The sequence below is a fragment of the Rhinoderma darwinii genome, chromosome 4 (genome assembly GCF_050947455.1).
Source record: "Rhinoderma darwinii isolate aRhiDar2 chromosome 4, aRhiDar2.hap1, whole genome shotgun sequence".
Classification (NCBI taxonomy): domain Eukaryota; kingdom Metazoa; phylum Chordata; class Amphibia; order Anura; family Rhinodermatidae; genus Rhinoderma; species Rhinoderma darwinii.
Genome location: NC_134690.1, coordinates 393,142,582 through 393,165,940, shown reverse-complemented (window position 1 = coordinate 393,165,940; position 23,359 = coordinate 393,142,582). Strand labels below are relative to the sequence as shown.

The following is a 23,359-nucleotide window of genomic DNA, read 5'->3' as shown; positions in this document are numbered from 1 at the left end:
CTTTGCAGATTGGAAACTTTGTAAGATCTACACCATTGCATTTTTTAAAATGACTCAATAAATTGAGAATTACAAAACATCTATGTGTCTCCATGGTGACAGACTACAAGCAAATCCTGCGTGTAGTCTGATACTGCAAGGAGGTTTTATTCTGCTGTTTCTAACCCTCTTCTTGATAACTTACAAACAGTATAATGATCATTGGTTCTAAAAGTGCACATAGCAGGACACAACCCTCCCCTTACCATTAAGAGACCAGATGTGAGGATGAGGAAGCTGCGTTAAGGATGCTCGATATAAATCTTGTTAGATAGTGGAGGTATCAGTGCTGGGATGATGATTGAAGACAAGCTTTAGTTTTGATGTGATTGAGTGCCCCCAGGGCCGCACTGTCCATGAGGGGAGATGAGCTTCTCGCCTCAGGCCATGGCCTGCTGCCTCTCTGAGTGGGCGGCAGCGCAACTCAAACCACTTGCCGCCACCCGCTCCTGCACTAATTGTACTTGCGGCTATAGGACGCAGATACAATTACATGCATAAGCGCTAAATGGCAGGGCAGAATGACTTTCCCCCGCCAATCAGCGCCTTTCAACAATGCTAGCTGCGCGATAACCCGTTGTTGAAAGGCGCTGATTGACGGGGCAAGTCATTGTGCCCTGCCAATTAGCGCCTTTCAACTACCATAGCAGCACGATTATGTCATCGCGTCACTTGCATCGTTCAGCCCCAGCAGACCAGCTCAGAAGAGAGCAGGCCTGCATTGACACAGGACGGCGCGGGGACAGGATCAAGGTGAGTATGTAAAGTTTTTTTTATTCACTTAAAAGTGTGAGTGGCATTATCTATGGGGGGGCTATATGTGGTACACTATCTATGGGGGGCTATATGTAGGGCACTATCTACAGGGGGCTATATATATATAGTGTTATCTGTGGGAGGTTATATATGGGGCACTATCTAGAGGGGGCTATATGTGGGCCACTATCTACAGGGGGGGTCTATATAGGTCACTATCTAAAGGGGGCTCTATGGGGGGCACTATCTATACAGGGCTCTATGGGAGCACTATCTACAGGGGGCTCTATGGGGGGGCACTATCTATACAGAGCTCTATGGGGGCACTATCTATAGGAGGCTCTATGGGGCACTATCTACAGGGAGCACTGTGTGTGTGGGACAAACTGTATGGGGCTATTATAATCAGGGACACAGTGTATGGTGCTATTATAGTCAGGGACACAGTGTATGGCACTATTATATTTAGGGGCGTAGTGTGTGGCACCATGAGAATTTTATCTTCATTTATAGGTGCAGAAATGTTTGAAAAGTGAGAAGCTGAAGACATCTGTGCGACAAACTGCAGAAATGGGCTGTGGCTGGGAGAAGTCATCATAGAGGTCTGGACCGGATGGAGAAGAAAATAGAAAAAGAATGACTAGAATCTGAAAAGACATCACCGGTGAGTCACTTAGTGTAAATGTTTATTCTGCATCTAATCGGTATTGTATACACTGTATGATCTGCAGTGAGATGATGGGTGGTATGATTTTTTTAAATAAAACAGCAATTCCCAGCATATCCTTACCATTGTTCAGGAAATGCTGGGAGCTGTAGTTTTACGCCTTATAATCCTATACGGCAGGGGTTGCACTAAATTGAGCTGTATTTGTGCTGGTGTTGTATTTATGTGCTGAGCTTGGTTCTGCAGCTGCATATATGTACTGAGATTTGTTCTGGTGCTATATGTATGTACTGAGCTTTGTTCTGCAGCTGTATATATGTACTGAGCTTGGTTCTAGTGATGTATTTATGTACTGAGCTTGGTTCTGGTACTGTATTTATGTACTGAGCTTGGGTCTGGATCTGTATATATGTACTGAGTTTGGTTCTGGTGTTGTATATATGTATGAGTTTTGTTCTGGTGCTGTATATATGTACTGAGCTTAGTTCTGGTGCTGTATTTATGTACTGAGCTTTGTTGTGGTGCTGTATATATGTATGAGCTTGGTTGTGGAGCTGTATGTATGTACTGAACTTGGTTCTGGGCCTGTATATAAGTACTGAGGTTTGTTCTGGTGCTGTATTGAGCTTGGTTCTGGAGACCTTATATGTCAGAGCTTGCTTCTGATTCTGTAATTATGTAGGATATATTTATAACTAGAAAAAGTACTCTACGCTGCCCGGGTATAACGTGTAGGTCTTACGGTTTGTGTGTTCATTGGATTTGTTCCAAGGGTGCCCAGGAGGCTAATCCATGCCCTAGTATTTTCTTGGTTTATGGGGAAATCGCTAGTAGCCCTATATACCCCGGCAGTTACACACTGCTTATTTCAAAATTAATTAACTAAATACCTAACAACTAAACTGATAGGAAATGGAGTGATAAGACTGTGACAGAGCATGTTGATTAACAACATTGGCAGTTAATCAGTTATTATTTCGTTTAGTTGGCCATAGACTATGGTGGGATCATAATTGAAAACAGCATCAAGAATGTCAGGGGCCCCCCAGGCTATTGCCTGGGGGACACATGGTCGCACGGCCCCCAATAAGTTGTTAATAAAATATGTTTTTTTGCTTGGTATGTTTTTCTCTCCCCCTTTCCCTCTTTTCTCCATTTGTTATTTTATATTAGAATGGTACTTACCATCGTGGTGTCCCCCGGGTAAGCTGTGCTGGTGGCACGAGCCGGTTTCCAGATGTTTCTGTCTCTGGGCAGTTTGGAGTTGGTCCCAGCTGATTGGACCTAGGTCAGCTGTGCAATTGCATGAGCAGGTTCTGGCAGATTCTATCTCCAGGCAGTTTTGTGGAAGGCCAGCTGATTGGTCATTGATAAAATCCTAAAGGCGGGAAAATTGGACATAAAAGGAGCAGTTCATCGTGGTCAAGCAGCCAGTTTTTGAAGATTGGACCGTCGACATGGATGTCCTGCTGATGGAGCTGATCAGAAGAGCGGAGTCGGAAGGAGGAGAAAACTGGCTGAGGCAATGCCTAGCAGCAGCGCCGTCGAGGGAAGTCGAGGGAAGAAGCGAACTTACTGGGCTGGAAAACGACATAGAGGAAGCAGTGTCTCCTGCTGGGTCGTCGCTCGAGGTGCCGTCATCAGCTGCAGCCAAGAGGATGAAGTCTGCAGCAGAGTCATCACTGAGGGTGGAGCGCAGTTCCGGACGTTCGCTCCAGGTGCCGGAGCTTGAGAGGAGGCGGCCGACCGTGTCATCAAAGAAGGTGGCGCACAGTGCCGGAAGTGCGCAGCAAGTGCCGGCGCAATTGGCTAACCCGCTGGCCAGAAGATTAGTCAGAGAACGGGAGACAACAGGTTGGTCGGGTACCCCCTCCTGCTCCAAGGATGGTGTGGAGGACACAGCGGAAGCGCCGGCCTCACTGGTTTTAGAGGCGGCGCAGGACTTTTCTTCAGAGCTGCAACCGAGGAAGAGGAGCCGGAAGACTAGGGTGGCTTATTCCCCACCCCCGCCAGTATCAAGGAGAAGAAGAGGTCCCAGGAGTCAACTTTCCTGTCAGCAAGTTTCCCCAGGATCTACAGGCACGCAGCAGGAGGTAGCAGAAGTGGTGCACGACCCAGGACAGGTGGAACAGAGTGGTGAGATGCCAGCTACCCCTTATCTGTCCCACCCCATCCCCCCTCCCCTCAATTCTAATGTAATGTTTGATATTTTAAAATTATTAGCTGATTTGGTCAGTAAGTCGGCTGTTCCTGCTAGTTCCCCCGCTGATATATGGAAGCATAGTAGTCAGCATTTACAGAATGCTGGTTTTAGTAATATTCCTGTTTTAGAGAAAGGAATTGGTGTTTCGGAAACTTGTTGTAAGGAAGTGATGTCTTGCGATATTTCGCCATTAGGTTTTCATTTACAGCCAGCAATTAAGGAGCGTATTTGGAGGAACGAGTTTATAGATTTATTTTCTTTATTACCATCCGCGAAGGAGACTCTTGTCAAGCAGGATGGTAAGTCTGATAAAGATGAGGATAAAAAACGTTCTCCTCCTAAGTCTTTCTTTAACTGGCTACAGCCGTTCTGTATCTATGCTTCAGTTTTAGGGGAAAAGTCTTTCATTAATTCTAGTAATTTATTTCAGCATGTAGACATTATTCTTGAGGCTTACCGCCAGTTTGGTGGTTTAGCATGGTACAATTATGATGAAATGTTTCGCCAGAAGATGGCAGTGTACCCTTCATTAAAATGGGGCACTAAGGATGTTGGTTTGTGGCTTAGTTTAATGCTTCCACAAAGGTCAGTGCCCAAGCAGCAGCCTAGTTCTCAGAATACGTTGAGGAAAGGAGTTTGCTTTGCTTATAATGAAGCTCAGTGTAAATGGTTAAACAATTGTCGGTATAAACATGAATGTTCCTTTTGTGGGGGTTCGCACCCAATGTGTCGCTGTTTTAAAAGAGCAAACCAGTCTCAACCCCCTAGTTCCAAAGAACAGTTATCCAAAAGCATGGACGCCAGTGAAATTAATAAGAATGGCGCCTTGGCTAGAAATGTTCCCAGACAGGGAGAAAGCTAATTTAATTTTTAACGGTTTTAAGTTTGGTTTTGATATCCCTTCTTTCAAAGGATCTGGTTGTTGCTGGGTGGATAATTTGAAATCCATCCAGCAGCATAAGGATATTGTGCATCAGAAAATCCTGAAAGAGCTTGAAACTGGCAGGATCGCTGGTCCTTTTATACATCCGCCGTTTACAAACTTTAGACTTTCACCTTTAGGAATTGTCCCTAAGAAGGAATTGAATTCATTCCGTTTAATACATCACCTTTCTTACCCGTTTAAGGCTTCATTAAACGATGATGCTGACAAGTCTAAAGCGACAGTACAGTATGCTTCGTTTGATCAGGCTGTCTCTTTATTGAGACAGTTTGGTCAAAATGCTTTTTTAGCAAAAGCTGATATCAAATCAGCTTTCCGTTTACTACCAGTTAACCCTGCAGGTTTCAACTCTCTAGGTTTTCAATTTGAAGGTGATTATTTTTATGACAAATGTTTACCAATGGGTTTTTCTTTATCTTGTTTCTATTTTGAGGCATTTTCATCCTTTTTACATTGGGTATTGCAGAAGCAAATTCCGGATGGAGGTGTTCTGCACTATCTTGATGATTTTTTGTTTATAGGTGATGCTAGTTCTGAGTTATGTTATTCCTTATTGTTAAAATTTGTCGAGTTTATGAAATTTTTTTGGTGTTCCGTTAGCTGAAGAGAAGACTGTGTTTCCATGTAGGTCATTAGAATTTTTAGGTATTAGAATAGATTCTGAGAGAATGGAATTTAGTTTACCAGAGGAAAAATTGTTAAAGTTAAGGGTTTCTTTAGTCAGTATGTTAGCTAGGAAGAAATGTTCATTACGTGATATGCAGTCACTGTTAGGGTTGTTGAGCTTTGCCTCTAGAGTTATTCCTATGGGAAGAGTTTTTTCAAAGCGACTGTATTTTTCAACAAGGGGTCTTAAGTCACCTAGGTCCCATATTAGGTTAACGGTTCAGCTAAAAGAAGATTTAGCTGTATGGCTAGAATTTTTATCTAAATTTAATGGACGCAGTTGCTGGCAGTTTAATTTTGAGGATTCTGACTCTTTGTCTTTATTTACGGATGCAGCCGGTAGTATGGGCTACGGGGCATTCTTTAATGGTCAATGGTCGGCTGAGTTATGGCCCAGTGCTTGGCGTGTAAGCAAAGTTACTTCAAATATTGTCTTATTGGAATTATTTCCGGTTTTGGTAGCCATAGTTGTATGGGGTCATTATTTTAAGAATAGGAGAATTTTGTTGTTTACGGATAACAAAGGTGTGGTCTTTGCAATTAACACATTATCTTCAAAATGTGAATTAGTAGTTAAGATATTAAGACATTTAACTTTATGTTGTCTGAAGTTGAACATCTGGTTGAAAGCTAGCTATATAGAAGGAAAAAAGAATGATATAGCAGATTCATTATCTCGTTGTCAGTGGCGGAGGTTCAGAACGATGGCACCAGAAGCGGAGCTTTGTGGAATTCCGTGTCCTCCTCATTTATGGAATCTGATTTGGGACTAATCTATGTTAATATTCAGAGATCCTTGGCTCCAAGAACATGGGCTGATTATTCAGCTGCTTGGAAGGAGTGGGTTAATTTCTGTGTTAATGAGAACTGTAATTTCTTTCATAATGAGGTAGGTCTAGTTTTAAAATTTGTATGTAGCCTGATTAGTAGGAGGCTGTCATTTGCCTCCATTTCTAAGTCTCTGGCAGGCATCTCTTTCTTTCTTAAATTAAACAGTTGTCCGGCTATTTCTTCGCTCTTCCCAGTTAAGCAGCTTTTGAAAGGTTACCATAGGTCAGCACCGGTTGTGGAAAGACGAAGGCCTATTTCATTAGATTTGTTGTTAAAATTATTCAATGTGTTACATTTAGTTTGTTTTAGTAATTTTGAAGTGTGTTTGTTTAGAACAGCATTTGTGTTAATGTTCTTTGCAGCCTTGAGAATAAGCGAACTGGTGGCAGAGAGTAAAGTTTCAGTCCCGGGCCTTTCATTTCAGGATGTTAGTTGCAAAATTGACCATGTTTTGTTATTGTTAAAAAAATCTAAGACAGATCAATTAGGAAAAGGTCGTTTGGTTAGAATTAATCAGTTTTCGGGTTCTGTTCTTTGCCCAGTTTCTAATGTTAAACATTGGTTGTCAATCAGGCTGAGTCTTGGGGTTGCTTTCCTGATTCATCAGAATGGGGATCAGCTGTCCAGATTTCAGTTTAACTCTGTTTTAAAGAAATGTTTGAAGTCCCTGAAGTTGGAGCATTTAAAAATATCCTCCCATTCGTTTAGAATAGGTGCAGCTACGGAAGCTGCACAGTTAGGAATTGATGAAGGGATTATAAAAAGAATTGGAAGGTGGGAGTCTAATAGATTTAAACTTTATGTTCAACCAGACTTGTTAGTAGTGTAATTATATATCCACAGGTAAGCGTTTGGTTGTTTGGATCCTTGGCCACTCTTTTAGATTTTGGGCACAGAAGAGAGCCGCGAGAAGGTCCTATACAGAAAATTTGTCTATGGATCCGCTAGTTTTTTCGGTTTTTTGGCATGGGGTAAGGGGTTTGCAATGGAAGAACGTGTTTTCTTTAGTTAAATCACTGAGTTCTTATTGGCCGGATCCGAATTTAATTATCATCCATGCTGGAGGCAATGACCTAGGTAAAGAAAAGACTTTGGACTTACTTTGGGAAATGAGAAGGGATATAGCCTTGATAAAATGTCTTTTCCCTGACGCTACTATTTCCTTTTCAGAGATTATTCCAAGACTGCTATGGTCCTCTGGAAATTATAAGTTTTTGAATCAAATCCGTAAAAGGATTAATAGAGCCATGTCTAAATACATGTCGGTCCTCGGTGGTCTTTCTTATAGACACAGTGACCTTGAAGACCTCACAGACGGGCTGTTCAGAAATGATTTTATACATCTTTCTGATGTGGGTATCGACATTTTCAATTTGGGCCTGCAGAATTTAATTGAAGAATGGCTGCGGTGTTTTGGGGGGGCCATGTCTTGGTAATGTCATGGCTTGTGGGGTTTGTCACCCAGCTAATGCTGGGCGGACTTGGTTTTTATTGGTCAAAATATTTATATTTTATTATTTATTCGATTATTTATGGTTATTCTCTTCGAATTATTTTATCTTAGGTTACCCTTAATAAACACCGTGGCCATTTTTATCCAAAGAAACTGTTGTCATGTTTTATTTCATTTTGATTGAGTATTGTGGGGTTTGTGCTACCATGAAAGCCCACTCATTTTTTACGCTGAACGTCATGATGTGCTCTATCCGCTTGCTTTCTGGCCTGGGTTCTGGCATGAATCTCTGCGCTTCTGAGAGCCACCTGCCTGATCTGTTGCTGAGAAAGCCAGGGTTTGCTGAGGAGTTTCGGCAGCTTGAGCAGCAGTATGACGCATTTGATCAACTTGCAGTTGGGCAAGAGGAGTCTCTGCAGCTAGTAATGCAGCATTCCTCCTGCCCATCAGTAATCTGATTGGTTGCTATGGGTAACCGCTTCCCTATACCTTCCCATCTAGGATTATCTTGTAAAGTGCACTACCTGCTACTGCCAGATAAACACAACTTTACTATAAAAGCGAATGTCTGTATTCGCTTTTATTGTATTGTATCGTGATCATGTAATAATGGCTGATAACAGAGAACAACAGCAAGGTTGGGACCTTTACGAAAACCTTCCTGAACACCCGATGTACCTATGTGCCAAATTTGGGGTCAAATAGTTCAGGTGTTTGGATGCCTATAGAGGATGACAAACAGACATTCGCTACAATGGCTGATAACAGAGAACAACGGAAAGGTTGGGACATTTATGAAAACCTTTACGGACACCCGTTGTTCCCCGGCTTCACACTGGTCCATCTGTTTGTTGCTTGCGTGTGTGGATAAAAATTTAATTTGGCATGACTGGTCTAAAAGGGGTTCAATTTATGAGAATGATTAAATACATGGCTTGGGTCTGCTGAGAGGTTTCAGCAGCTCGGGCAGCAGCCATGCGCTTTGCCACAGGAGTATTTAGTCTAAGTGTAGGGTTCCTTTTTGGAGGCATGACTTGTATGAAAGGGTTTCAATTTATGAAAATGCTCAAATCCAGTATATGTGCAGTTCTTTTAAGGCGAGAAACACGTAGAGTAAAGAAAAATTGCTTGGTTATTATGGAAACCTGGTCTAAAACTGAGTATGTGAGTGAATCTAAGAATGAAGGACCTGCGAGCTTCTATTGGCTAATATGGGTCATGTGATATGGAGGAAGGTCCTTGAAGCCAGTGGTGTCATTTTTTCTTTTGGGAATATGTAGAGAACGGTAAGTCCTAGAGTGCTGAAACCCGGTCTAAACCTTCAGAAGCGCGTGATTTACTTATGTGCCAAATTTGGTGCAGATTGGTCCAGTCGTTTGGCCGTGCATAAAGAACAGACAACATAATTTATTTATTTTTTATATATAGAGATAACAAAATTGCAGGGCAGATGGAATTGTTTTTAGTTCATTGTATATTTAATGGGAACCTGTCAATTTTAACCCCTTGGACCACCATTATGCAGTAATATATGACCTGACAATATTTCCAAACATTCCCCTGTATGTTGTTTTCAGATGCAGAAAAATCTATAAAATCATCTTTTATAACAGCGCACACTATAAGCTAATTACTCATAAAAAGGGTCACATAGTCCTGCCTCTAAATCCATTTTTCCATACTTGATTGACATCCCCTGGCTGTTATACATCCCTACCAGTCTCCCCCAACTTTCTCGGATGCGCCATTGCCTTGTACTACTTGGGCACGCACCATGCAGCGAGGTATACTCTGCCCTGCGCATGCCAGTACAAGGCAACGGCACATCTGCAAGAGTTAGAGGAGGCTGCTAGTGATGTAGAACAGCCAGGCGGATGTCAATCCAAAATATGGGGGACACCATTTCAATTTTCGCCTCGGGCAGGAGAAAAAGTTGGAATCCGGCCCTGAGTGCCCCCCATTACAGAAGGGCCCCATCTACAAGTTGGAGAACCCATCTTATAATGAAAAAGTATGAGTCTTCTTTTATATAGCTTTCTCATCTGGATGAATGTTTTTGCCACTAGAAAGGCGGGTGTACCTTCAAACAGAAATATTTTTTTTGTGGGGAGAAGACAGTGCTAAAAAATCAGGGGACTGTATTGCACCATCAAAATCCCCCCAAAGAAACCTCCAAGTAAAGCTAAAGGAACATGGCACTTGCGGCAGCCCCTTCGTTTTAGTGAACGTTGGTGGGAGTCTCAAAATTACATGTAAGAAAATGCTCAAATGTGCACATGCCCTTTAAATATTGCCCAATTATCACAGCCACATTGCACCAGCCGTCAGTACATGATTTTTTTCATATAACCGTGCACAGCTCTTCATCATTTACCCTTCAGCAATGGGTTCATGTACAGTGTTCTTTGTTCTTTTTCATGTACTCTACTTATTTCTCGAGTCTGATCTAAAATCTCCGTACGTCATTACTGTAATGGGCCTGCCAGCCCTCTATGATTTTTGCAGAATTTTTGGAAACTGTGTAAAGTCTACACCATTGTATTTGTTAAAACAAGTCAATAAATAGAGAATAAAAAAAAATAAAAAAAATTACCATAGTACAGATTTCTGGGTCACTATAATAACCCTTAGAGCTGTATTTTATTACCTCACACTAGATTAAGTAGAAGGTTTGTTCTTCCTTCCTCCATATTTAAACTACATCAACACAACCTCAAGAGACCTTTCCTTCCATACGAAAAGGGATCTAAAGTCAGCATTAGGTTACAAAACCGGACCCGAGATTGACAATCCAGAACCTACAGATACCAGAGGTTCAAGGTTGTTAAATATACTAAGAACTGGAGCGATCACACAATTAAAGAGCAGGGTTTAGCACGGAGGCTTATCTGACCCTTCCAAGGTTACTCGAGGCAGTGAAGGGGTAAACAGAGGAGTAAGATATATTACAGTATATAGCCATTTGTGTAGGAGCTGCGGCCCATAAAGTCTTATATGAAACTTAATCAGTCTTCCAGCCATAAAAAAATGTGAGTTCATGCAGGGATCTTCTTAAAACATTATCCCAGAAACCAATGCTAAAAACATGTTTAGTCAACGGCAATCCTTGCGATTCGAGATTCTGTTTTATTGTTAAAGTTTTATCTTTTTCTCATCCAAAGTAAGAAGGAATGTTGACATAACAAGGCTCCCGGGAGCAGAGCGAGACCTTGTGATGGAGCGTAGGGGATGGCCATTATTGTTACCATGCTTTATGGCTGCTCCTCTGCCAGTAATAAACTTTTTGTTATATATTATGTTAATTCTAATAAAAATATGTTTTAACGTCTTTGGTTCCATGATGTCTCTGAGAATTTGAAAATGAGTTAACCTCTTCAGCACGAGAAGATGCAACACCGACATTTCATGTGACAATTGAGGTTTACTAATAGGGTTGATACTATAATACAAATATATTAGGCCTGACTACATTCACTAAAGGGTTATTCCTATCTTATAAAGTGATTGCATATTGCTAAGCCTTATGATCCAACCACAGGGACCCCAAATGATACAGAGAATAAAGGGGTCTTAGCACTGATTCAGGGCTACATTTTATTTAAGGGTTATTTTTATCTTATAAATTGATGGTATGTTGCTAGTAAATGCCATCACTTTATGATCGGTGGGATCGACCACTGGGACCCTAAACGATCCTGAGAATAAAGGTGCCGCAGAGCTGATTTAGCTCAGCGTCCCCGAGTTATCCCTTAACAGCGGCACTTGAATGGTGCCGTACTGCAGTCCCCTGCACAGCGGATGGCCCGGGTACCGTTATGCAGGGAAAACCAGTAAGGGGATGCAGTGCTCAATCAGCGCTGTGATCCTTTCTTTCTAAGGATCGTGGGGTTCCCAGAGGCACCACAGATGGCCTAGCGCCATAGGCTTGTGAAAATTCTGAATCTTAATATTAATTGTATAGCAGTATTATTTAGACATTGTATAGAACTTTTATTACATTATTTTATGTAGGGTGCTGTTATTTAGTCACTGTATGTTGGTATTATTTGAGTACTGTATGGCAGTATTTGCTGTGTGGCACTGCTATTTAAGACATTGTACAGTAGATCGTTTTTGCAGCATATGGTGGTGGTCGCGCAGTGAAACATTGTCATTTAGGCAATTGTATGGCAGTGTTAGGTCCTGTTCACACTGAGTTTTTAAATCACAGTTTTTGACACGAATATCGTGAAGCAACCGTGCCAAAAAAACGACCCAAATCGCCTATTGATTTCAATGGGAGGCGGAGGCGTTTTTTTCCCGCGAGTGGAAAAAAACGTTAGCGGGAAAAAGAAGCATCATGTTTTTCCATGTCTGACCTCCCATTGACATCAATGGCCGCAGGCAAAAAACACCGCAAATAGAGTGCAAGCAGGTCAAAATCTGCCTGCAAAAAACTCTGTACTTAAGGCCCTGTTCATACAGAGTTTTTTTTTTGCCAAGCAGAAGTAATCTGCCGCCAAATTCCATCAGAATTTTTCAGGCAGATTTTAAAATGCAAGCGTTAACTTTTTGAGGCTTTTTTTTTTTAAGCCTATGCAAACACCATGGTAAAAACAACACTCCAAATGAACGGTGCGTTTTTTTCTGCCTCCCATTGATTTAAATCGAGATTTAGATGCAGAAACCGCTCCAACGTAGGGCATGATGCTTTTTTTTCTTCCGTGAATGGTCAAAAAACACTGGTGGAAAAAAAAGCAGTTCCGTCGTCAAAATCAGCTCCAAAAACGGTGTAAACTCGGCCATATTTGGCCATCCTATAGCACTGTTATTAAGGCGATAAACTATATGCTTATAATTAGGTACTTTATGGTATGATATTTGTACCCTGTATGACAGTACACCACATGGGGGGGGGGGGGGAGTAACAGAAGGAACGTAAGGCTGGCCCTGGACATAACACACACTACGTCACAATGATAATAAATCCCTAAGCTGAGACTGACCTACTTTTTATAGTAGGATAATGGAGAAGTATACATCTCCCCCGCAGAGATTATTGGGGTCACGGTCTCTTAAATGCCCATGCCTTTTCTGAAAAACAGAATGAATAATAACATACATTTACGGCATATCCTAATAGCGCCTTACCATTATGGACCATTTTATAGTGTTGCATATTTGGACCCATAAAATATCTGCTCTGGTAAAAGGGTATTGGTTCCAAGAGCTTGTTTAATATGGTTATGGGTGGTCAAACCCCGCCAATCATGAAGAGATGGCATATATTAGTAATATACCATCATTTCTTATAATAGGAATACCCCTTTATAGGCAGTTATGGCATATCCACAGGCACCTATGTCGAGATCGGGGGTCTCTTCACACGTATTCTGCCGGGCGAGGTGGGGATTGAATGTAGAGGTGGTTGTGCATTTGCGCATCTCTATACAATCTGTATCATTTTTTTATTAAATAAAAAGAAAAACACACAATGGTACAACTGAAATAATTTATTTACCACTACAGCACCACGAAAACAAACATACAATGTGTTAAAATACAGAATAATCAGTCAAAAATACAGCTGAACTGGTTTTATATTTATTTTCTCCTACACGGTCTATACAGGTGTATTTTTTTGATAAAACGCCCAACACTGAACTTTAGTTTTCCTTATATAAAAAATGTTTTTGGAAACAATACGAAAAAATAAACCTAATTCATATGGAAACACAGAAATTCAGAAATGGTAAGTTAAAAAAAAATTCTAAACAATGCACTTTTGAAGAAATCCATTTCACTCACATGTAATTGCATTCACCGCAGGGTAATGGATTTGACTTGCAAAATAAAGAAGCCTTTGCTCTCCAAAATACCACCAGTAACCATTACTCATTTGCTTCTCTCTTTAATCATCTCAACCCTTCAAAATTGCAAAACTTGGCGTATTTCCTGGAAAGCGGAAGTCAAACAAAAGTTCTAAGAATGATGAAGTCAGTAAAAAAAAAAAAATTTCAAAAAGTTCAATAAAACTAATACACCTTCTATAGGTTGTTGCTGTTTATATGGTGCTTCACGGCCCTTAATAAAATATTTTACATTGAAGTTATTGAAATATGGCGTATTCACTGCACCTTCCTAGCAAAAACAAAAAAAATTCAAAAAATGACAATAAAATAAATCCACTTACAAGTTGATCCTGCTCATATTTATAATTATTTACAAAGTTGAGAAGAAGAAAATATTGTCTAAGCATACTCTAGGTTGCAGAATCTATTAACATGAGCTGACTCAGGTATTTCAGTAATAATGAGAATTATTGGGCATTAACTGTACAGGAAATGTGGAACTTTGGTTTGATCCATTTTTAAAATATTTCTGAATAAAAATAATATTTTTTTCCATTTTAAATAGGCAATATAAAACAATAAAAACAAACTATTATTTCAACATTTATTTTTATTTATTTTGCCAAAAAGGTTTACATTTTTTTTAGAATGTGATAATAGCTGGTTGGGGGTTTCATGCAATGTTTGGTTCCCCCGGGAGGAATGGCTCTGATAAAAGGTGTGAAAAAAACGTAGACCATTAAATATTACACTTAAAGGCTATGCCCAACTGCGCAAACCAATTTTATTTCTCATTGTCCTAATGCATCTAAAAGGAAAAATGAAGCAACTTTGCAATAGGTCTTAATTAAAAATGTCCCATTGTTTGGTTTCTATAGCTCTCATGCACCCTTATGGGTCTCCATGGTAACAGACAACACTCCTTGTGTAGTCTGATGTGAATTAAAACCAGATTTTTTGAAAATTCTATTTTCTTAGGACAGAGAGTTATCTGGAAAGTTTAGAAAAACATGTGAACTCTGAGTTAATAAAGAGGGGCACCTGTTCAGGATCCTCATCTTTCGCCCAGAGTGAAGAGTGCCTACAAAGGGCATCTCTCGCTTTGGAGGACCTGTCCTGTATTGCACAGACAACTCATTGATTTGAGTAGACAATGTGTAATGCTTCATTTATGGTGGAGCTGCAGGGTATTCGAACACTTATTCACTTACTCACAGATAACAGCTGATAGCTAAGGGTCCCAACAAAGCGACACTGTAAGCAGCATATGGTCAAGAGATCCTTCTCACAAGTAGGTATTGTCCAAAGTGGACATCTCCTTTAAGAAGCACTATTTAAATTAACCCAGAAAGAGCTACTCTAGATGTAACTTGAGAATGACCTAAAATGTTAAGAGAAGATGTTATTGTTTGGTTTTCCTAAGCCTCGATAGACTCACCCTTACATGGACTTGTCGGCTTTGAGCAAACTCTTGGTTTGATCAGTGTGACTCCTTGGGTAACAAGACTAGCTGGTTATCAGGTCAGTCTAGTGCTTCTACCAAAGTTTGTCAAAAGGGTTTTCACTCACTAACCTCCATATTTATTTTTGTTTTACACCAAATTTACTGCGCAAACCTGAATCCTTTAGCGTTATATAAAGCCAATATCTATGACAACCAAGAGTTGTGAGTCTGTTGGCTCCAGTCAAAAATCGTATCCTAGGCTTCGAAGACCCCCAATATTTTGAGAAACATCCTATTTTTTGTTTCCGAACATGAATTCTTCTATTCCACATGAAATTTTTATGTCGCTTGATTGAACAAAGAATATTTGTGTCTGAATTCAAATTATATTTACATCTGAATATTAGTTATTTCTCTTAAATGTCCAAACCGGCGGTCGGCAGTGTAATTCCCAATAGATCTCAAATAAATTACTGTAAAAATATTGAAACTTTTTGTTCTGATTAGAAACATGCAGAAAAAAAAGGAAACAGAACAGGTAGCTTACGGCGTAATTATGAGCAAGATGTAATAACATAAACTATGTATTCTAGTGCAAGTCAATGTACAGGACTCCGCTCATACTGGCCAGCTACACAGAAAATCAATCATTTTTGAGCAATCAAAAAGAGCCCTAACTGTAAATGAAAAATTGCTATAGCTGACATTTTGTACAGAGTATAAACATATGGTATGATTGTACATATTACACATGATGAACATCATTATTGGTTCTCAATGTTTACAACAGAGATCTAAAGAATTGTTTCCAAATAATGTTGGCTCGACAGCACCCCCCCTTGTAATACTATCGGTACAATTACATATACCCATAACAAACACATATAGCATAGCTATACAGCATCATAGTAAGGTCTGTTGATTAGACCAGTAATTACTAAATATTTCACTGGTTCAATAAATGAAATTTACATTAATTAATTCAAATGCCTCAGACAGAAATTTCAGAGAAGGATGTGGTCAAAGACGAATTTTAAATAAATCTTGATTTTTGGTTGTATACAGGATAAGTAATAGTTGTGAAGCTCAATATTGGATGGAAAATAGATGTGCAGAAGGGCATTTTCGAAAACCTGTCATGGAGGTCACTGGTAAGAAAATAGAGCAGGTAGACTTATAATATTCGATACCTTATCCAAAAAAAAAAAACAACAGATTTTGATTGGTTGCTATGGGCAAGTCATAAGATTGGACATGGTTCTGCCCCCAGAGATGCCATGCTAAATTGAAGGTGGACCAAAAACAGAGGGTTTTTTTAAAAAAAAAATGAAAAAAAATCCAGAGTCATTCTATTTTATTGGGGAGATTTCCTTTTTTTGAGCTCACCATATATGATTAGAAGATTACTAAAGGAGAGTTCCCCAGTGATGACTCAAGATGCTCCGGATGCATGGTCATTCCTCATCACCATTGGCACCTCTTCATTTTCTAGATCTCCCTTAAAGGGTTTGTCTCATCAGAGACGTCCTCTTTCATATGGAGTCGACACGGCAATCAGCTAACCACCACAGGTTTGGCTCCGGACAGCCCCGGCAAAAAGATGATTTTGCCGGGGGGGAGCCGCGGCCTGTTAGGCATTGTATGAATGGCTGTACATTTAATACATGGACGTCTTGAATCTGCCAGAACGGTTCTCTGGCTCAGAGGGGGGTCCAGAACAGGGGACCCTGCTCTATGATGTTAATATGCTGTAATAGGGCATATAGACAAGGGTTGTCTTCATGAGATAACTCCTTTACGTAATATCTACCATAGGACCATGTGAACTCTGGAGAGGACTAGGATCCCAAATCAACTGGACCAGGTTCATGAAAAAGAGAGTTTTTCCTCCGGCAGAACCAAATTTAGAAGGGATAAGATCTACAAACATGAGGGGGGCCATGTATAAAATACATAGTAGAACAGTGGTAATGCCCATAGCAATCAGTCAGTCTGTCATTTTTAGGTAAGGACTAAAACAAATGTCCAATATGTTGTCTTGAGCAACTTATCTGTTTCTTCAATGTTATATCTGACCCAAGTTTTTATAGGCAGCCATCTTGTATCTAAGGAACAGTGATTAACCTCACAAAATTATGGCAGGCAGATCAGTCAAAAATAGCAAAAAAAAGTGGGGAAAATAAAAGATGTGCAGACGGCCTGTTGTATAGAAAATAAAAAGAAGACAGAGTATGAATGGGCAAATACAACTCCACTAAATGGGATATTTCCATTATTTTCTTCTTTCACATAATGACACTAACACAATATTCCAGTGTTTATTTTTTATATTAATGCTTTTATGTTCTTCAAAGATTAATAAACTGAGACATTCGATCCTGTTAATGGGTCGGAAACTCTATGTGAGGCAAATCTCCTATGTTTATACACATCTACTTTTTTATTTTTATATTTTTTAATTATTTTATAGTGTTGTCAACTACAATTACAAAAACAATTACAAAAAAAATTAAAAAGTGGGCCACTCAAAGCTGATTCCAACACAGGCATCGGAGGGAAACCAGAAAATCTCATGATGTATTCAACAGAGTACCAGAGAGGAAAAATGATGTGTCAACAAAATTAAATTCAGGAGACCTGGGCTGATCCTGGCAAGGCATCGAGACTGAAAAAATTGGCCCAAATCTCTTACTGTAACATCATAGCATGGGAGAGGGGTAATGTTCCACTCCAAGTTTTATTAACAACTCTGGATAAAGCCCTCAATGACATATAGTTTCTGCCAGTTATTAAGAATAAACCTTCCAAAAAGTTCACACTAGTACCGTTTTTTTCTTCTTTTTTAGAATATAATACTGATCGAACAAGGCCTATTTTTTTGCTTTTTTTCCATAGAAAAGTTTTTCTATTTTATCCCGACACTAAAAACACATGCTGTTACGGTAAATCTAGCCACATTTACATGACTTTACAATCATATTTGAAAGCTGTTCAATTTTCGGTGTCTTTCCAATAAAGTACAAGATGGTCAGAGATTCTAAATCTTGAGATACACAACACGGTGAGGCTGATGCTTCTGGGTTGATGGTGTTATACAGACTGAGCACCTATAAAACAGAAAATGGATACATCAAATGTGAATGTATAATATAACTTAAAGTTCCTAGGCCCCAATGCAAAATTTGTAGCGATCCCAACTGTTACGTGTAATTTATAGTAGTTTTTTTTATATGGGGCAAAGGGACTTATGGGTCCAATTTAGGCTCCATGGCCTGGGTGCAACTACAACCTCTGCACCCCCTAAAGAAACACCCCTGATAATAAACATACCTACAATTAGAAGCTGGTTTCTGAAGAGTTGTAGTAATACGGACTATAATGGTGTTCACGGATGAAGAAGCTATTTTCTATGCATAACTTTTGGGCATGCCATGAAGAGGTAGATGTCCCACCAAGCCCACCGTTAATAAGACCTCTGCTTGTCTTTGAGTTGTTAATGTATTAAAACTCGTAGGTGTTGGTTATCACCCAATATAAAGCAGTATGGATGCTCGATCATTGGATCTGGCTATATATTCATGTCAAATATGTCCAACGATAGGCTGGCCACACACATTAGATCACATTAGATCACTTCATAATACGGCATCCAATGGAACAGGCCATAAATATTTTTTTTCCATATGGAAAACCCTATGTGTCTCCATATAAAATCAGAGGCATACAGGGGTACAGTATGAGCCTATAGATTACTAGGCACTGTATGATGGATCTACAGTATACAAAACAGAAAACATGTACATGGGGCCTTAGGCCTGATTCACACGAGCGCTGCGCATCTCGGACATGAAAAACTGCAGTTTTTCACGTCCGAGGTGCATCCGTGCTCAGCGCTGCGGGACGCGATATCACGCATCCCCCATAGTTGAGAGTCTATGGAGGGATGCGTGATGCACGAAAAGAACAGACATGTCCTATTTTCGCACGGACCCTTCACATGGTCCGCTGAAACAACGGCTGTGTGAACGGCCACATTGAATTACATAGGTCTGTGGGACGGCCGCCGTTTCAACGGCCGTCCCACGGACGTTTAACACGCTCGTGTAAATAAGCCCTTAAGAGGACATCTAAGTTGAAAGGAGCCCTTCAAGAAAATTTAAAAAATTGCATATTTGACAAGAACAATACATATATAAAAATATATATAAAGTTGTAAAGATACTATATATATAAAAGGCTATTTCTGTTGAACTATAGGAAGTGTTTAGGTTCCCCGGTAGCGACGCTTGCGGATTTATAAGGATGCCATTAATAGGTTAGTAAAACACAAAGTGACCTTTTCCTACAGGTTCAATTGACTATTTATAACTAAACACAGAAGAGCTCTTCAGCCTAGCTACAGTGCCTACGTTGTGTAAAATTTCTCCTGGCGTCTTGTGTACCGTAAATGCCCAAAAGATATTTGTGACAGCTGAACTTCCTGAGAATATTTCTCCTGTAAAGCAAGGATTGCGGCTCTACTAAACGTCTACAAGTTTCACTATATATGTGATTAATAAGTCGCCAATGTGGATTTCAAATCCTTAAATTTGAGAAAACTGATGATATCTGAACTTTTACTGGTCTTGGTTCCCTCTATATAATTTTTACTGGTTTTGTTTCTTGTGATAAGGCTGTGGTGTGTACAATACAATGGTGTACATAGGGAAGGCTTAGAGCAGATATCAAATTGGTAAATCCCTCCGATAGTTCCTACTAACACACCACCCATCAGAAGATATTGTTGGTTGTCTCCTTTTGTATTCATTTGGTTTAACAACGATGCTTTACATTATTGAGCAGGGAAGACATTATCTGTGTCTTCCTTGCATTGCAGTATAAACACATCCCTATTTAGATCACATGTATTGGGCATTGGATCGCTATTATTGGACTGGGGTGCTTTTGGCCTACCAGAGAAAATTATTCCCGACCTCCCTCTATACAGAATATGTGCATTTTTATTTTTAACTGCATCCTAAATGATGCCGTTATCATTGAACACAAAGGTCATATCCTTAATAACTTCAAATATATGGGAGCGATACGCATATATGTCATGGTCAGTACTTAGGACAGTAGACAGATACACCAATGAACTATGTGCACCTACCCGAGTGTGCTGGGTATCAGAGCTCCATAAATAGGGGCAAGCTCCAGCACAAAAGTTTGCATTGTAGCCCTTGGGTTCATGTATCCATCTCCATCCAAGGTCCTTCTTGAAGTCGATATACAAAGGACGTAGACAACAATTGTCCTGGACATTTCTATGAAGGAAAACAACTCACAATGAACTTTTCAGTGACACAAATTATATTAGAACTCATTTAAAGGGAAATCACTTCCCTCAAAACTTCAGCGATACAGTTTCCTCATACATCTAGTCATTTACAGGGACACTCCAGGTAAAAAGGTTACAAGTGCAGGGTATGAAGCGGTGGAGCATGACACAGGTATTCTTCCTTTGGTGTTCTTTGAATCTCTGTGTCATGCCCCGCCCCTTTAGGCCTTGTTCTAGGCATAATATCATCTTAGTTGTCCTATCTAGCATATCAAATATATAACCACACAAATTAGTTATTTGTTTTGGGCAGATATTAAGAGATTACCCATATTTAGGACATTAATAATAACCCGCTACTCCCATTACCAAGAGATCAAGGAATGAAAACACTGTGGAGCAACAGAGAATTTGTATGGTCAAATCTCTGTCAAGTTCCACCCAGTAGACTCATTCAGAGGTTGGTGTGAATGAGTCTAAGGGGTTTATCCAAATAAAATATTCTAAAAAAACAGCTAAAAAGTAAGAGACTTTTCTTAAGAGAATATATATTGGGTTATCACACTGAATTTTAACAAAAAAATGCTTTTTAACCATTCAGTGCACTTTCACACGTTGGGAACAATGGTATATTATCGCATCCCTATGTTTATGTACATGATTATGGGCTTTCAGCACAAGAGGTGTGACCATTAGCCTAGACATGGGAGAGTGCTGTGATTGACAGTTACTGCACAACAGCCGGGATCAAATATAACACAGATCACGTTCGCTTATCCCATCCCGCACTGCGATCAATAACGATCGAGGTGCTGTCAAAGTGAGTGGGGTCCCTTTAAACAATGGTCACTGCTTTGGCATTCGTCTTTGCCAGGGCCGACGAGGATAAAATGAAAAACGGTAAAAAAAGGAAAAGTCTCCTCTAGTGATTATTAAATTTAAAAAAATTAAAAAGTCCCAAACAACTACCTCAAACACCATATTTTTTTTGTAATATGTATTTATTAAAAGTCCATAAAAATAATTCTACATATATTTGGTATTCCCATGCACATAAAAAGCAGCGCATTAAAATTCATATAATTTAAGGAAAATGGTGTACGCCATAAAAATACAATATGGCGGAACTGATTTTTTTACGCATATACATTAAACGCTATCATATGTACCCCAAAATGATGCCTAAAAAATAAAATCATCCTGCAAAAAACAAAGCCTTATATAGCGTTAAAGTTAAAAAAATAAATGTGGAATGAGGTAAGGCAAAAACAGAACATTTTCTGCGACTCTTAACATAAAAATGGGCTTGGTCCTTAAGGGGTTAAAGGAGTTGCACTATCCCTTTTTGCAAGAAGGGTCACCCAAAAATAAACTGATCACAGTGTGACCAGTGGAAATCATAGGGGAACCTATCATAGGGGAACCTATGAAATCATAGGGGAAAATGATTTATTCCCCTGCAGCGCCACCACAGGGGAAATGAAGCATTACACAGAACCGACTTTAATCAGCGTGATTACAGTATTTTATATTTAAATAGTCTTTCATTTTGCGTCACTTTTTTGATGGTAGTTTTGCTTTTCATCTATTCACATACCTGAAACAATACGCAGCATCTAACGCTCGTTTCCTCCGCCGACTTGACTGCTGGGATTCTTGTCTGTATGATGGGAGCAGCATCAGCAGTAGATGGGGGGTCTGGCTGTTATGCTTTTTCTGACCAGGCTTCAGATTTCTGTGGTCCATGATGGGGTACAAGAAGGAGTCGTCAATACCTAAAACATACAAGCTGGAATTATAATTCAAATCTGCGTAAAGAAACATGTCATGTGAAGAACTTATTACTTATTAACTCTTATTTAAAATATGACAATAAGATATATATATATATATATCTAGCAGAATGGAAATTGTCAATAAGCATTTGAGTACCACCGGAAATCCTACAGAAACCCACAGATATTACTCATCATGATATTATTCTGCATTGTGCCAAATTACACACTGCTACTTTGATATTTTTTTATCAATCTCATATAAATCTATCTATCTATCTATCATCTATCTATCTATCTATCTATCTATCTATCTATCTATCTATCTATCTATCTATCTCATATCTATCTATCTATCTATCTATCTATCTATCTATCTATCTATCTATCTATCTATCTATCTATCTATCTATCTCATATCTATCTATCTCATATCTATCTATCTCATATCTATCTATCTCATATCTATCTATCTATCTATCTATCTATCTATCTATCTATCTATCTATCTATCTATCTATCTATCTATCTATCTATCTATCTATCTATCTATCTCAATTCAATTCAATTCAATTCAAAGAAGCTTTATTGGCAGGACCAAATACATATTAGCATTGCCAAAGCAAGTAAGAAGTAAGGGAATGAGGGATAGGGACTGAGGGCTTGGGGATAGGGACACATCTAGGGTCGGGGTTATACAAGTCCATGGCATATCATGTCTCTCTCAGTCTATGGCATGCAGTGACATATTGTGCCGCTGTGCCCACTGTGGTTTCCTCTTCACCCAGCAGGATGTAGAGTTTCTCTTCCTCTTCCATGGAGCTGAAGTCCGGTAAGAGATCAGAGAGTTTCCTGAAGTGAGTGTCCCTCACTGCTGAGTATTTGGAGCAGTGTAGCAGGAAGTGGGTCTCATCCTCCACGGCCTCCTGGTCGCACTATTGGCACAGTCGGCTCTCCCTGGGCTTGTAGGTTTGTCTGTGGAGCCCGGATTCGATGAGCAGGTTGTGGGCGCTCAGTCTGTAGCGGCTCAGGATCTGTCTGTCTCTGGGGTTTGGCAGTTTCTCCAGATATGGCGCCAGTTTATATTCCCGCTGTAGACTCCGGTATATTGTCAGTTTCTGGGATGTCTTTATGTCGTTCCTCCAGTCACTGATATACTCCTCTTGGTTCTCGTTTATTGTCTTCTTGATTTCGGCTTTTGTGAGGCCGCGCTGAGTGACATTTTCTTCAGGCCGGGTCAGGTTGAGATGTTCTGCGGGGCCTGGTTTACCTGGGACCCCTTGGTGTAGCAGGGCTTTATGGTGATAGGAACTTTGCCTGCTGCTGTGTAGATGGGCCCAGAATGATAGCGCCCTCTTCTGGATTGTGAGGTGTAGTGGGAATCTGCCCAGTTCTGCCCGACAGGCACTATTTGAGGTGCTCCGATGGACT

The 23,359-nt window shown here is 39.9% G+C and overlaps 2 protein-coding genes across 2 annotated transcripts in view; one reads left to right on the top strand and one right to left on the bottom strand.

Annotated features, from left to right (window-relative positions):
* The first annotated feature begins 2,733 nt into the window (after positions 1–2,733).
* On the top strand, positions 2,734–14,530 carry LOC142760572 (uncharacterized). Its single transcript, XM_075863761.1, has 5 exons — positions 2,734–3,598; positions 5,961–6,143; positions 6,468–6,532; positions 13,367–13,533; positions 14,368–14,530. Exons 1-5 carry the CDS (start codon positions 2,920–2,922, stop codon positions 14,528–14,530), a joined length of 1,257 nt encoding a protein of 418 aa, XP_075719876.1. The 5' UTR covers positions 2,734–2,919.
* TGFB2 (transforming growth factor beta 2) overlaps positions 13,038–23,359 on the bottom strand; it is a 103,741-nt gene continuing 93,419 nt past the window's right edge. Inside the window, exons 5-7 of the mRNA XM_075863345.1 lie at positions 21,751–21,928; positions 19,986–20,139; positions 13,038–17,940 (exon numbers count right to left, since the gene is read on the bottom strand). Coding sequence (XP_075719460.1) covers positions 17,782–17,940; positions 19,986–20,139; positions 21,751–21,928 — 491 coding nt within the window. The 3' untranslated portion in view covers positions 13,038–17,781. The remainder of the gene's footprint in view (positions 17,941–19,985; positions 20,140–21,750; positions 21,929–23,359) is intronic.